The sequence below is a fragment of the Cydia pomonella genome, chromosome 10 (assembly GCF_033807575.1).
Source record: "Cydia pomonella isolate Wapato2018A chromosome 10, ilCydPomo1, whole genome shotgun sequence".
In the NCBI taxonomy this organism is placed as follows: Eukaryota; Metazoa; Arthropoda; class Insecta; order Lepidoptera; family Tortricidae; genus Cydia; species Cydia pomonella.
This window is the reverse complement of record NC_084712.1, coordinates 7,803,219-7,819,031: the sequence shown is the minus strand read 5'-3', so window position 1 is coordinate 7,819,031 and position 15,813 is coordinate 7,803,219. Positions and strand designations below refer to the sequence as shown.

Below are 15,813 nucleotides of genomic sequence, written 5' to 3'. Positions count from 1 at the left end.
GTGTTCCGAGGCGCCTTCAGCGGAGCAGGCTGCTACAGCAGCCACAGAAGATGAGCCCGCAAGGGCAACGCCGGCGGGGTATCGGAAGTCTACAATCGCGTTCCTGAAACCCCGCCTACAAAGCGCGCGGCGGAACACCCCAGGGGGTTTAGTCCGTGGGAGTCGGACATACCCACTTGGCTTCTCCCGGGCCAATGGGATCCATAACGGATTCCCCCTGGGTCAACAAGAAAAAAAAGGTTGGATTATGTAAAGTTGGGAAATGAAATTCGCCCAAATGAAATTTCGACGAAAAGTTGGTTGGCAAGTGAAATTCGGCAATATAATTTTCGGCGAAAAGGCAGAGAACCAAAACTGGCACTTAAAACAAGTTTTTAAGATATTTTTTTGTAAAACGTAATGTTTGTAAAGGTTACTTGTCACTTTTTAACATCTATCAATAAGGATATTTAGACTACGCCCCATAATAGTATGATACTAAGCCATTAAAAAGGCGTTTTTCCCTAAGTTGTTGTTTTTTTAAATTGATAATAACTCTGAAATTAGACAAAATCCAGAAAAGTGTATATGACATTTTAGTCTCTAAATGTGACCAGGAATACACTGTTAAAATCTTTCGGTTTCCTCATGTGTATAAGGTTACCTAGTTATTAGAAGGCGGTCAATAATAGACGGTTTACCCTATATCACCTTGTCATTAATTAATTTCTGTGACTTGCCAATGGAATTGATTAAAACCGAATCCTTAAGATAGGCGCCGTTAGAAGTTTTAATCAGCAAAAGAGTCAAAGTTCCCGATTGTAAGTGAATTGTCCCTAAATGTTAGATCTGTCAAGTTCCACGAAAATTCTCCCTTCTCCCCTGACGCCGTAATTATCGAAATATTCCTTTTAATTTAGCTCTTTCGTCCTTAATTTCTTAAGTAATGTTTGTTATTTGAAATCTGATTTGTTTTCCAAGGAGAGTTTATCAAAAGCCAACGGACCGTTTAAATTAAGGTGCTTAAGTGCTTAGCCACCATTATTTCTCATTAAACATAAAGTGTTCTCGTGGGTTTGAAAGTAGGTGAGATAATCTGAAACATACACGTGCTACGTGGCGTAGCCTGACTTTCGTAGCGCTCTCTGTTTTAATATAACATAATATAGAAGAGAGTGCTACAGCATTTATACTATAATTATTTTATATCCTTTCCTCTACTTCAGGCTAGATATTAGTTTGTTCGTATATTGCTTGATCACGGCTATAAAAAAATCAATTGCAATGGTTATAAAAATCAGATTCTCAAAGCTTGATTCCCATTATTTCAATTAGGTCTACGGATAGCACAGGGCAAAACAAAATGGGACATCAAATATAATAGCTAAATAATAGGATTGACATGAAATACAATTTTAATAAAAGATAGATCTACGTTGTCATGCCATCTCATAATAAAGTTGTATTCCCGTTAAATAACATCAGTAATTAGATTCAAAAGCAGCACTTACGTTCAACATTTTGTTATTCCCCGCGAGTGGAAAGCGGCCGGAAACTCTTCATGTGAATATACAATTTGGAAGATTGCGGCGGGCGGGCCGGGAATGACAATATCCGCCGTAGGAACTATATCACGTCCTGTGCTCGGCTTGCTAACTCTGTGCCTATATAGTACAGCATCTCGGAGTTTACTTCCTTATTTTAACGTGTTCGTGTAAATGTAGGTACTCGTATATAAAAATGTGCAGTAAAGTTTGTCTTGTACGAATTTGTGAAAACCGAATGGGCAGTTATTAGGTACCCATTATTAAAAACAGGTACATACTATAGGAAGTTTGGATGTTTAGATGTCTGGATCCTCAATCACAAAACAACGGCTGAACAGATTTGGCTGAAATCTGGCACACTGATAATAATGACTTGGAATCAGTCAAATAACATGAAAATTTCCTTTTTTACCCATAAAATTTCTCCGAAGGAGGTACAGTCAGTACGTTGGCTACTAGAAACTACTAAAATTTAACATAACACATTCACTGTCTGTACCTCTAGTGTAAATTTATTCGATAGAGTGACGTGACGTACGCGTTTGCGTTAAGTCTCATTTTCTCGTTCGTCTCATTTACATCCCATACAAAATGAGGCTATCGACTAAATTTACACTAGGGGCTCTGTTCGCACAGGCACTTTTCACTACTAACGACTTTTCCCGTAGCTCCTAGCGCGTATGTCGTGCCAATGTGTTAATAATTAAAATAAGTAGATACATATTCTACCCCACATATTCTACTTACGATTCATTAGACATATCGAATCCAGAATTAATTTTAGCTCTTTTTTAATAGTGATACTTAGTAAAGATTCTTGGCACACGTAGTACAAACTAAACCTAACTTTACGGCACTCTGAAATGTTTAATAAACAACAAAACAGACTTGAAGCCATAAAATGTTATAGCAAATAGGTATCCTAATATTCCCGTACTATTCATATTCCTGTTTTATGGGGGACCGCCATATCTTTGTGTTCCCGGTTTATGTGACCTTTACGGGACCGTCAAGTACACTGACCCGCGAAATTCGTTTAGGCTCCGGTTTTATGTCTCTCTTTTTGTTTATTACAAATGCACGGGATGATACTATCAGATATACATTTCGTGTTGTTTTCCTGAAGAAAGGCCAGGTCAAGAGCACCCTAAACCGACGAGCGTGTATGAGGAATGTCATGAAAGTGAAGGAAGCGAAAGAGGTATGTCAGGATCGTAGCAAGTGGAAATCCGTGGTCTCTGCCTACCCCTCCGGGAAATAGGCTTGATTATATGTATGTATGTACATTTTGTAATAAGCTTTTAATTCCATCCATGCAGAGGCAAGTATTTAGCGCAATTCCTTGAACGTTTTTGAAGCATAACAATATGCCTGATAATTTATTAATAATATTTCAAGCTTTAGTGACTTTTTACCCTTTCACCTTGGGTTCATAATTTATAATAGGTATTTGTTCTTGTTTTGGCTTTTAACTACTAATAGGTAATGGCTTTTGACATTAAGATTATTTTATAAGGTTGAATCGCATGGGTGGCGTGCCCAGTCAGGTCTTTGAAACCATTTTTCGATTCATTGATTCGTTTTAAAATAAAAATATTTTTCGTATTTTTATAAGGTACTTAATTAAATAGGTAAGCACGGAAAAGGGCACGTACCGTTTGTACGAAATAAGTCATCCACTATTATTGTATGACGAAATAAGACGTTAACAAAGCGGCCAAGTGCGAGTCGGACTCGCGCATGAAGGGTTCCGTCCCATTTAAGACGTATTAAAAAAAATCTACTTACTAGATCTTGTTCAACATTTTACCACTTTGGACACACATTTTACCACTTTGGAAGTGTCTCTCGCGCAAACTATTCAGTTTAGAAAAAAATGATATTAGGAACCTAAATATCATTTTTGAAGACCTATCCATAGATACCCCACACGTATGGGTTTGATGAAAAAAGATTTTTTGAGTTTCAGTTCTAAGTATGGGGAACCCCCAAAATTTATTGTTTTTTTTTTTTCTATTTTTGTGTAAACATCATAATGCGGTTCATAGAATATATCTACTTACCAAGTTTGAACAGTATAGCTTTTATAGTTTCGGAAAAAAGTGGCTGTGACAGAATCGGACAGACAGACGGACATGACGAATCTATAAGGGTTCCGTTTTTTGCCATTTGGCTACGGAACCCTAAAAAACGACCGAGTTAAACTTTTATGTTATGCTTATGTTTGTATACCGAACTATAATTGCGTATTTTTAATGTATGGGCTCCCAACTCAACTATAATATTCCTTTTGATACGCTATAGTCAACTATAAAAAATTACCAATCACGTGCCGCCGCGCTCCCAAAGAAAAGACATAAATGGGCAATTATTTCATGAGCATATTCATTCAACGCGCGGTTATGTCCTTTGGTACTACATTTGTGTCTACTGAGATACGTACCAATTTTCATAAATTACTCAGGATTTTCTAGTAAAAAAAGTATTATTTTAGATGACTCGTAGATAGAATAATACTCTTCACGATTGTATAAATTCTTTTATAAATACCTAATGCAAAATTGTTTTATTAGTTACATTTTATATCAACTCTTTTCCTATACGTTATAAAAACTAGCTTTTCGTTATTTATAAAACCCCAAAAATAGGTTTAATTAGTAACAAGGCACTTGATTTTGCAATAGAATCAGTAAATATTCTGCTTCTTCTTTAAGTAAACATTTTGCAATCAGAATACAATATTTTAAATGCCTCAGTAAGTAATTATCTTTATCAATAGCTCTTGAATGTCAATGATGATCAAATACAGAAGAAGATAAAGGAATTATCAGGAAAATACGAAGAGTGAAGTTACCTAATTAATTGTAAAGGGAACCAATATTAAAGGTTTTTTAATATGGTTCCCATTACAATTAATTAGGTAACTTCAAGTACCTACCATTTTATAATGCGAGTATCTATTGTTTTGATTACCTTTGTCCATTCTTGTTACTACAATAGCAATAACAGGCTATCAGAGGCGGTATCGTGGTCGCTGTTTTATCTCTTGTCATGTCATGCGTCACTTTCGCACTTACATACTTGATGGAGAGTGACAGGCATGATGACAGATGATAAAAAGTCGACCATCTTAGCCCTACAGTGATATATAATTAGATATGGATAGGTATATTAATTGCCAATATTTTCGGGAGAGTCAGGATGAATAGGTTGAATTGAAAGGTCCTCTGCGTCTTCATTTTCAATAACAGCATTAGCTTGGGTTGTTATTCCGACGAGTTACAAGCTATTAAACAAACCAGTAAAAGTATAAATCTCCTATATGGTATGGTATGGTATGCTAAGCTTTGTGAATTTCGTTATTGGGTGAAGAAATGTCACTTTTGCCACTGACAGATCATATCCGTGATAAATCCAAATGAAATTCATAGCCATATTACAATCAGACTACGCCTCCCTGGTCAATGTCATTATTCTTAATATTTTGTGAATATGAGAACTCCGAAAAAATATATCTGATATTTTGAATGCCCTTGCCAGGATTCGAACCCAAGAGCTCCTACTTCGCAGACAGGGTCACTATCGATAAGCTAGGAGGCCGTGGTATCGCAGGAGGTAAAATTTTGTCAATTACGAAAGTAAATCAAATTAATACAGTCAGCTGCATAGAAAAGGTACCCCCCCGCATAGATGTTTGTATGAACCATGAATGAAAAAGAACTTTATTTTCAAGTCCATAGATAATCCTTCAGATCCATTGGCCAGTAGATAAATACCTTAAAACTAGCATACATATACAATATATCTTAAAAAAATAAAACACACACTATGGCTGTAATGCATTTCGCAACCCCGCTAGTCAGGGAGCTGTGTGTGTATACAAAGGTGCTAAGCTAATAGTATTCTGACTGTACATACGGTAAATACGATAAAGATTCTCGTGAAATTTTGTCACCAGATTCTATGATTAAATAGATTTTTTTTGTCAATCCAGTTTTTGGATTTTGCAAAATGCGGAAATTTGCATAAAGGACTTAAGCACCAATAAGGTCTATGGCGCTTAAGAGTATTGTGAGTTCACTGTGATAACGATTCAACGAACTAAGTATTTTTCACCACACCAACTGGTAAAGGCTCTCTTTAGTCTTTATTGTTCAAAAACTGATGAGAAAGTTGCATTTTATCCACAAGTGGAGCAAAGTAATCTGATTCAAATATTGAGTTGTTTCCTTATGTTAGCTAGTAGAATTGGCTTTTAACGACGTACGTTTGGATTTGATATAGTTTGATTTTGTTTGATATCTTACAATTAAAGTTTTCCTCGGGTTGGTGTGGTGAAAATTTTTCTTATTCACTCCGGGGCAAAATTTGTTTAACCCTCGTGCCTTCAAACCCTCTCAACGCTCATTGTGGTAGTTGAACCGATTTTGGCCCAGAAGTAGGACAGGCCGCCCGCCGCACCGAGACGTTACGAACATTGGAACTAGAAAGGAAAAATACACGTCGTTGTCGTCGTTGATTTTCGTGTCAGCCGTGTTCACAGTTACGTGACATGTCCAAAACCATCATATCAGTAAAAACAGAAAATATGAATTGCGGTTTTAATAACAAACTGTCAAGCGATTAACCCTAGTCCTAATCTTACCTGATGAAAAGTGAAGACAGAACTAAATCCCTAATCCCTGGACACTGGAACTTAGGGTAAAATTACAATGGTTCAATGTCAGAAAGTGTTGGTTACAAGATTATGAATTTGGTCGTAAAAGATAAGAAGTTATTTAGACATGTGCAACTAAATGTATTGTTTAGATTTAGGTTAAAACATGATCTTACAAGTGACTCAGCAATAAAACTTATTATATGTACGTAGTTCCAAATAACTAGATAAAATAATACCGTGAACATAGCTCAAATCGTAAGGTGATCGTAAATCGTAATCGCTATATATATGTCACCGTATTTAAGAATCGTTTCGCTTAAAATTTAGTTTTTTCTTCGCAAGTTTGATGAAAAACATTGTGTGTAACTCCGAGGGTAAGAATATTGCAACCTCGGGTCTTTAATTACCGCTCTCGTATCCAAAATTTCACTTACCCCCCAAGACTGTTGCCAAGTCTGTAAAAATCCGCCAGGTATGAAAATAAAGTACTTGTCGTTAACTGTCTTTCGCTGATTGGAACGCCCCATCGAACCCGCCATTTACAACGTAAAGTTTTGGGGACCTATAACCAATATCGAATTTGCAACAGTTGTTTAGATTAATTGATACGGTAAAATAATACGATCCAGTTTATCTGTCTTTTTTAATATTTTATTTTATGTAGGCCCCAAATACGGACAGAGGTACAGCCGGTAAGAAATATATTCACCTATTCTACAGAATTTGCACTCGGTAATGTACCCTAAACGTGTCGTGATATGACTTTTCTCATCTGGAATTCTCATAACCTTGCCAAAGCAAAAAAAGGCTTATCGGTTTTAATGATAACTGCAATTAAAAATGAGTAGCTGTTATTGAAGCAGCTAGATCAGCAAAAAAAATTAGTCAAGATTCCATACTTTAATGGAATCAAAACACGCTAAAAATAGAGGACAAACTACCAAGAAAACGGGGGGGGGGGGAATGAAAAACATATAATCTTTGCTTTTAAGAGTTACTTCTTTAATTTGTAATGTCTGTTAATTCTGATCTCATGTGATAATTTACAGGAGTTGTAGTTTACGATTCATTATTGGTGCAACGTTCATTATAGGGGTTTAGATATTTACCGTAATTATGTAATTGTCCCGTATCAGTTCCAAATAATTATGGTGACCCTAATTATATTCCTAATAAAATACTTATCAGCATTCGATCGAGCAGAACGAATTCAGAATTATTACTGGATTTTTTAAATAGTGATACTAAAGATTCTAGGCACACGTAGTACGAACTAAACCTAACTTTACGGCACACTGAAATGTTTAATAAACAACAAAACAGACTTGAAGCCATAAAATGTTATAGCAAATAGGTATCCTAATATTTCCGTACTATTCATATTCCTGTTTTATGGGGGACCGCCATATCTTTGTGTTCCCGGTTTATGTGACCTTTTCGGGACCGTCAAGTACACTGACCCGCGAAATTCGTTTAGGCTCCGGTTTTATGTCTCTCTTTTTGTTTATTACAAATGCAGGGGATGATACTATCAGATATATATTTCATAATAAACTTTAAAAAGAAACGATATCGCAGTTAATCATTAAAAAAATCGTACTTAGTCATTTAACTTAAAAACAACGATTTAAATCTACACGACTACCCTATATACAGCAAAGGCAAGAGAAAGGGCCATGATTTTAGTAGCCTATGTAATATTCGTATATATTTGATTTATGCTGTCTGTTCTTTTAGCATAGATAAGATATGTTATAATGCAAGAGTATATTATGAATATTCAAAACGGATGCTTTGATTTTCGTGATAGACTTATAAAGACAAGGTTCAAAGGTCGTCCTCATGATGTTTGAAAATGGGTATATATTTAAATATGTATGTATGTATGTATATTTATGTATCATATTATTTATGTACGTATAATTTTACATAATTTTGTGATAGTTTTTGTCATTTTTCTCTGTATTCTGACCCTGCACCAATTAGGATCTTTCGGTTTGGCTCATGGTTGACTGGTAGAGAATGCCTTCAGGCATTAAGCCCGCCATTTGTACTCTTCATGTATTGTGCAATAAAGTTTAAATAAATAAATAAATAAAGAGACCGATTTAAAACGAAAATGTGACAGACGATTGTAGCAATATAGGTGGCGATAACAATCAATTAAATTTTGAAACGCGACACACATTCACGAAGAAAAAAATTTGCTAATTAAAATCTTTTTTTTTTTATTCATACGCTTTCATTTATTAATACAGTGACAGAGGAATTCATGGCAGATTTGACCGCTGAACGCATTTGCTAGAATGACCTCCAACCGCGAAAAGTGGCGAGAAATCGTACGGCAAGCAACATTAGCGCCTGATGTCAGCCGTTGACCATGACACTGCAAATAGTACAACGACAAAGTAGAGAGGAATGAAAACAAACATGTCGAATCATTTCATTTTAATTTATAAACGATCAACAGAAACACGCTTCGAAAACAGTAATCATGTTTCCATACCTACTTACATTTTACATCTTAAAACATTGTAGGTACATCTTTGGCAAGTCGACTTCTCTTATATATGACATACATCCATCTTCTTTACAACAATAAGTAGCACTTATACTAACACAGCAGCACGTATGAATTTAATAAATACAAATACATCTTTAACGACTGCTCGCGTTTCACATGTAGATACAGAATAAGCCGGCTAGCATTACGATACCACAATTCATTTTATTAATTTTAAATATATTTTACTAGGACTGTTTCTTCCTTCTTGTCAATCTGTCCTGAATTGGATATTGCTATTTATGAAATTATGCAAACCAAAACAACAAGTGTCAAACGTACGAGTAAGTATACTTATAAACTGAAATAAATGTCATATACTAAGAAAAAGTGACCAACGCCTCCAGTGCTGGAATCGAACCAGCGTCCTCTGCTATCGCGGCAGGTGCCTGAGCCATTCGGCCACCGGGGTCACGGCAGCATTGGTCGAATTTTTCCAATTTTTCCAATGTATATGCATTTCTTACTGAAGGCTTACGGCAACCCCTAGCCTTTCTAAGGTAGAACAGTATGGTTCATACCTTCTAACTGGATCAACTCAGGTGATATCGAGCTAGCGAGAGAGATGGCGCTACCAATGAGTACTATTAGAAGTAGGTATCAGAACAAATTAAATTATTTTCAGTAAATATTTTAATTTGTTTTTATTTCAAAGTATACTTACTTATGTAGTCTGTCGTGATGCCAAATTTCCGGGACACATCTTGTCGAAACTCACGGAAAGTATTCAAATTACGCGTTGCACTTTAAATGAAGCTCATTGTATTGTCTTTTAATGTCCTTAATTCTCTAATAATGGTATTTGAAGTTCTTAAAATAAAAGCTGCCGGTCACAACGAACATAGAACAAAGAACAACACTTTGCATTGGTTTACTCTAAACTATACTTACACATTAGTAGGTACAATGCGGCGAACAGGAGCCTAGTTCAATTTTTTTTGGTCGTTCGTAAAACTTATGAGATATACCACCTATAGCAGTTTTCAGACAAAACTTGGCATATGGTTCAAATGGTTCAATGGTGTTTTAAAATAGCCTGCTCTGTACAAAAGTTGGTATCGTTACTTTTAACTAAGTTGCCTTAAAGAAATCATGTCAGTAATTGTTTTTGAAACAAATGGAATGCCCCTCTATACCGCTTCGAGATCTACACAACTGAATATTATTTCTAATTGCATGGTTTCGATTAGATTATACTTAATTAATAAATTATTAAAGAAGCAGAACTAAATAACAAAAAAGAACAAATCATAAAATGCGTAGAAAGAAACAATAAAAAATAAACAGATAAATAGGGAATATTTTTCAAATTAGCATTTAGCCTCTTAAATACTATTATAGTCAATCTTATCAAAACATTTCAACAAAATCCGCAACTTTATCACACGAAGCTAACTCCGCCACCATGATATGTCCGTCTTCTTGAGCTTATAGCTTTTAAAGATTACGACAGCTAAATATAGCAAAATAATCTATAACGTAAAACTAAACTTAAACTATTGCATTTCACTATTAATATGTACAGCGCAATGTCCCATCCCCATTAAATTAGTGTGGCCCAAGAATCTCCATAGAATTTTACCGAGAATCTTTTATCAATAGCGAGCCATGTCCTAACTACTATCACATCCATAAAATTGTGCCACTCGAGGGTCAAACAATTCCATCTATACATTTCTAGGACCCCTGAACTAACACAATCAAGCCATCAGCAATCCGCATGCCCAACAATAATTTAGTTATATTAAATTATATACAGAAAATTAACTTCCTACAAATCAATACTGATTCCAATTGTAAAACCTATTGGTCATTGCGTAAAAATCGGCGTTTTTGGCTTGTACAATGGCTTCTTACAGAGTCAGTGGAATGACTTCAAACGTTCACCCAATGTCATTTGGATACTCTTTGGCACTAAAATCTTAAGTCTAAGTCCGGGGTAGACTGGTTACCATTCTTAGACCATAGCTTTATCACACTTTTAGTTCCATCACAGGCGTTTTTAGCGGTCATACGAAGTCGTTCACATCGTGGTTGTCGACGGGGGCCTCGGATTTTTGGACGCACTTGCGGATGGCGTCGAGGATGATGGCGGTCCGCCGGTCCAGGGCCGCCAGGTGGGGCTCCCAGAGGACGGGCGAGACGGGATCCACCTTCATGGCGTCGCGAAGGGACGCTGAAAGTGGTTTGCCGTTGTGGAACCTGAGAAAGATAAACATAAAATTTACAAATAATAGGTATTTTGGTTAAATGTAGATGGTGGAGGTGCTGGGATATACTGCTTGAAGATATATTATAATAATTAAATTTTATCACAAAGTGTCAAATTGTCCATGCAGTTTTGCAGCTGGATGTACGGCAAGCTGCAAAATTGCATGAAAATATTGTAAAAAATTAATTCGTAAAGTAATCTGCTGGGCGGCTGGGTGTACGTAAATTGGAAAACAAATTTTTTATACACCTGCTGTTCTCGAAAATTTAATTTTCTCAAAGCTAGAGCTAAATCGATGTGGAAATCAGATTACGCGCGGTACAATCAAACTATTTGGAAAACAAATTCTGGTTAACTCGAGCGAAACATATGCAAATGAAATAACTACTTTACATACATATAAAATGCCAACTTCATACTCTTGTATTTATTCTCCATGATAATTGAATTAGTAATTTACGTAGTTTACGAATATAATATAGCAATTAAGACATAAGCTCATAGTCATAATGGTTTTAAACAGAGCTAAAAGTATATAAATTGCTTCTAAAAATGCACTATTATTTTTGGTCGAACTCATCGATTACTTTTTTTTGTAAAACTTACAAATAATTTAATTTCAAAAACATGATATCCGCTATTCCGGGCACGCACCGCCATCTCGCTCACGCTTACATTCAGTGAGAGTGCGAGAAGAACCTGATCCCACGGAGCCTTAAGAATACGTCGTGGAAGCATTGCCCAACGTTACTGCAGCAGCGACGCAAGAACCCTCAGTTCATCGCGGACGATTTGCCGAAATTTCCCGGACAACGAATATTCTACAGTACACAGTACAGTATGGTCCAGTACTTGAGTAGCGTGGCGAGCGTGGTCTGACGCACGAGGCAGCGGTGTTCTGCCTTTTCACCGATGTTTTGTTGACCGAATTTCACTTGCCAACCAACTTTTCACAGATGATTTACTTTGGCAACCAACATTCGGCAAACTTTCATTATGACAACGTTTTACTTGGTAGTGCTATAGTTTAGTAGATTATTATTATGACATACAACATTTGGAATATTTTTTCTTTCGCCAAGTCAACACTAAATAACAAAAAGGAACAAATCATAAAATGCGTAGAAACAATAAAAAATAAACAGGGAATATTTTTCAATTTGGCTAAAAAAAAAATATGATAACGTCAAGTCATTTGACAGAGACAAGATAGGTGCGACTACGAGCGAAGCGAGGAGGAGTTTGTTAGGTGAACTGCGCCCTAACAGCGCCAGAACCGACTTTTTTTGCATCGAACTATGTTCGATTACAAAAATAAACTTTTTATGTTTCGTATTAGACTTACAAAGTCATTCTGTTACCTAAAACGTTGCGTTTAAAAAAGTCTTAAGTTGTTGTCCAATCATAGGTACAGTTGCTGTTAGGTTGGGAAATAATACGAATTATTAAGTTGAGTTGCTATTTGATCATTGGGCGAAATGAAATGATGCGAAAATTGGTTGGGAAATCACATTCGGCAAAATAATTTTTGGCAATGATTTAGAGAACCCAAGGCAGCAGCGGCCTGATTATCCTAATCAGTCCTTCGTGGAAACCTTGCTAAATATTCCAGAACGGCAAACATTCTAAATTACAGTATAGATAGTTACTTGAGTAGTGTGGCGAGCGTAGTTTGACGCACGAGGCAACACTGCAGCAGCGGCGCCAGGATGCTCAGCTCGTCGTGAAACGCCTTTCCGAAAGCGCGGCCTTGGTCCAAGTGCAGCGGGAAGGTTTCGTTCCCAAACATTCTGTAACATTTTTTTCATTATGTTATATTAGCAGATCACGATCAGAGCATTTAGCATGAATTATTAACAAAATACTTGGGTATTTTGGGTATAGGTACCTATGCCTACGAGTATAACATTTCAACTTTTCTCAGGATTACATTATGATATCTTGACCTGCTGACAACGCCCAACTGTGAAGTATATACCCATTCAAACAAAAAAAAAAACCAATTCAGTCCAGCCATCTTCAAAAACCAGAACCTTCGAAATATTGAAATCGGTTAAAAAAAGTTTACGTAAAGCTACGAACTTGAAAGTTTCATAGTGATGTCGATCCATGTTGCCGGTGAGGAAATCGAAGATGGCCATGTCCATCAAGTCCAGCATCCGCCGCCCCGAGTCGTATGGCGCCGTAGTTTTTACCTAAACAACAACAACACAATTTAGTTAAATAATCAAAAACTAACAGGTTTTCACACAGCACAACTACTACGTCTAGTATTGCGCTGATATGGGAACTGTAAGAATTACTAGTGCCAAGTCAGTGTAAATTAGCGTAGACGGTCTCTCTTTTATTATATATTCAATTACTCTCTTTTAGTATATATTTAATTATAAATCTACATTTATTGTCACGAGCCGAACAAATAAGGAAAATTGGAAAAATCCGATAATCATAAACATAATACAACAGTACAGATTTAGATAGCGAGAATAGCTTTTCTGACGTTGATGTAAGGTTCAGATTCACCTGGCCCTCGCGAAAGTTTAGTTCACTGGACATGATTCGATTACATTTTACCCCAGAGAAACAACATACCTAAGTACTTAGTTTTATTACTAACATTAAGTTTTGGTTTTATTAACATAAATATCAGTCGTTTCGACAGTCTATATAGATATGCATTGCCCTCAAATTGTCCCTATTTCTCAACACACATTCTGTCATTAACATACAATTTCCATACATCAAAACCGATTTGGCACAAATGGAGTAACATTTTCAGATTTACATACCTCTACGTCTAGCGTATCGACTTACTATGCAATTCTACTGAATAACGTAACAATATATCACCTTCGTATTGTCTGGGAATTAACTTGAATTTACTTGCCAAACTTGAACGGAATTTCGCTACAAGTGCGACATAATATGTGAAGTGTTCAGTGCACGGTGACGTAGTCACCATCAGATACTCATATATCGGAGCGGCCATATGGTATTCACAAATATCTGAACAAGTAGGTATTATCAACAAACGTTAAAGTGCATGTTCGAATATTTCTGAGTATAAGTACAAGGGCCGACTTGGCTTACTGTACCATTACCCATATTATAATAATAACCACATCATTAAAACTGTTGGGAGCCACGTTAGTTAGAACTTCATTAATGTGTTTTACCCTTCACCTTCGCCAAAAGTCTTAATAAATATATTCGTAGAGGGTCTAGTTTATGTATCTACAATTATGACAACCTTTACTCCCAACATCGATAAATATAAATATATCCTTTTTTACTTTTTGAAAGTTGAAGGTGAAAGTTAGACGAAAGGCACATTTTATTAGCTAGCAAGTAAAATACGCCCCCATCATATACTTTATAAAATACGCTTTTATTACGCGGCTTCGTTCGCAGCTCTACTTTGTAGTTCATAGTAACTAAATTATTGTATGCAGCGAAAACTAAACGTAAAACTTTGCCGTGATATCACGTCAGGCGCAATTAAAGGGTCAAGTTAAAAAAAGAATAATATTCAAATTGTGTTGTATTGTACCGTTTCACAGTAGTCTGACTGCAACTCCCATTGGGCTTTTCGTCGTTTGTGATATGAACGTCTCCAGGGATGTCGCCACACCTGAAAAAATATGTGTTATAATACTAGATATTTACTCCTACCCGATAAAAAATCGCAACGCAGTAATACAAGTGCAAAATTTTTACACACACCATTTAAATAAACTTTATTGCGAAGTGAATCTTGAATACCGAAATAACCTACGCTCATAGTGCACTATCATGTATAATCCAGTATTGCATATAATTATGGCTCCTCTACACGATGGTCCAGCATAGGCCAGTCCAAGGGACGCACTTATACGTTAGAGGGAGCAAGTGATATTGCTATCTCATTTCACCGCATAGCTGCATCCCTTAGACTGGCCTACGCTGGGCCATTGTGTAGAGGAGCCCATAGAATCGTCGAGACAATTAATTCTAAACAAAGCCGAATATTTATTAATTACACAGCAATGCAATATATTTGTCCTAATTTTGCCGTTTGTCCTTCAGGAAGAAATATAACGGATAAATAAATTAATATAAAACACATTGCTTAGATGAGCTGGGCAATACGTACATGCAACTACTACACTACATGGGTATTGTTGCCAGGGAAATATACTCCTCTGAGTATATAATAACAACTTGGCTAAGTCTAATGAATGACCAATGCTTTAAAACCTACACAACACACACATATGACTGTAGTCTAATCAAAATATTGCTGTAAAAACTGAAGCACGCTACTAACAAAATGTATCTATAATTGGGTTAGTTATAAATATGTCTGCTTCATGTAACAATTTTTACATGGAAATTATAGTCAATAGAGTCAACGAATGTAGTTTCTGAGTATGTTCAAAATATCACTCAGTATAAAGCTACACACTAGGGTATGCCTGCGCAGTTTTGCCTGTACAGTTCAACTGCACAGGCAAAACTGTATAGGAAACTGCACAGTTGATGCCACACATGCTCCGTTTTACCTGTGCAGTTGATAAAACTGCATACCCTAGTGTGTATAGCCAGCTTTAGAGGTATAGTCATGTAAAGAGATTGTTGAGAAGTCGATCCTCTTGCAAAAGTTTTTAATTAAGGCGTGTACATTTTCGCCGTGTCTTCACAAAAAAAAAACACAAAATAAATAAGATGTAACATAAAAATTACCCAAACACCAAATCAAGGCGATTAGAAACAGTTGAATGGAAAATGATTACAGAGCGTGGACCTATTTTTACGGTCAGAATATTATTACGGCGCTAATACGTATCATTAGTTTTGAAATACGACGCGACTT

At 36.2% G+C, this 15,813-nt stretch overlaps 1 protein-coding gene across 2 annotated transcripts in view; it reads right to left on the bottom strand.

The window, feature by feature from the left end:
• Positions 1-8,619: 8,619 nt before the first annotated feature.
• LOC133521979 (extracellular serine/threonine protein CG31145) overlaps positions 8,620-15,813 on the bottom strand; it is a 132,426-nt gene continuing 125,232 nt past the window's right edge. For both annotated transcript variants that reach the window (XM_061857141.1, XM_061857139.1), the window contains exons 9-12: positions 14,512-14,592; positions 13,044-13,156; positions 12,611-12,751; positions 8,620-10,951 (exon numbers count right to left, since the gene is read on the bottom strand). In XM_061857141.1, the coding sequence (XP_061713125.1) occupies positions 10,759-10,951; positions 12,611-12,751; positions 13,044-13,156; positions 14,512-14,592 (528 nt within the window). In that variant the 3' untranslated portion in view covers positions 8,620-10,758. The remainder of the gene's footprint in view (positions 10,952-12,610; positions 12,752-13,043; positions 13,157-14,511; positions 14,593-15,813) is intronic.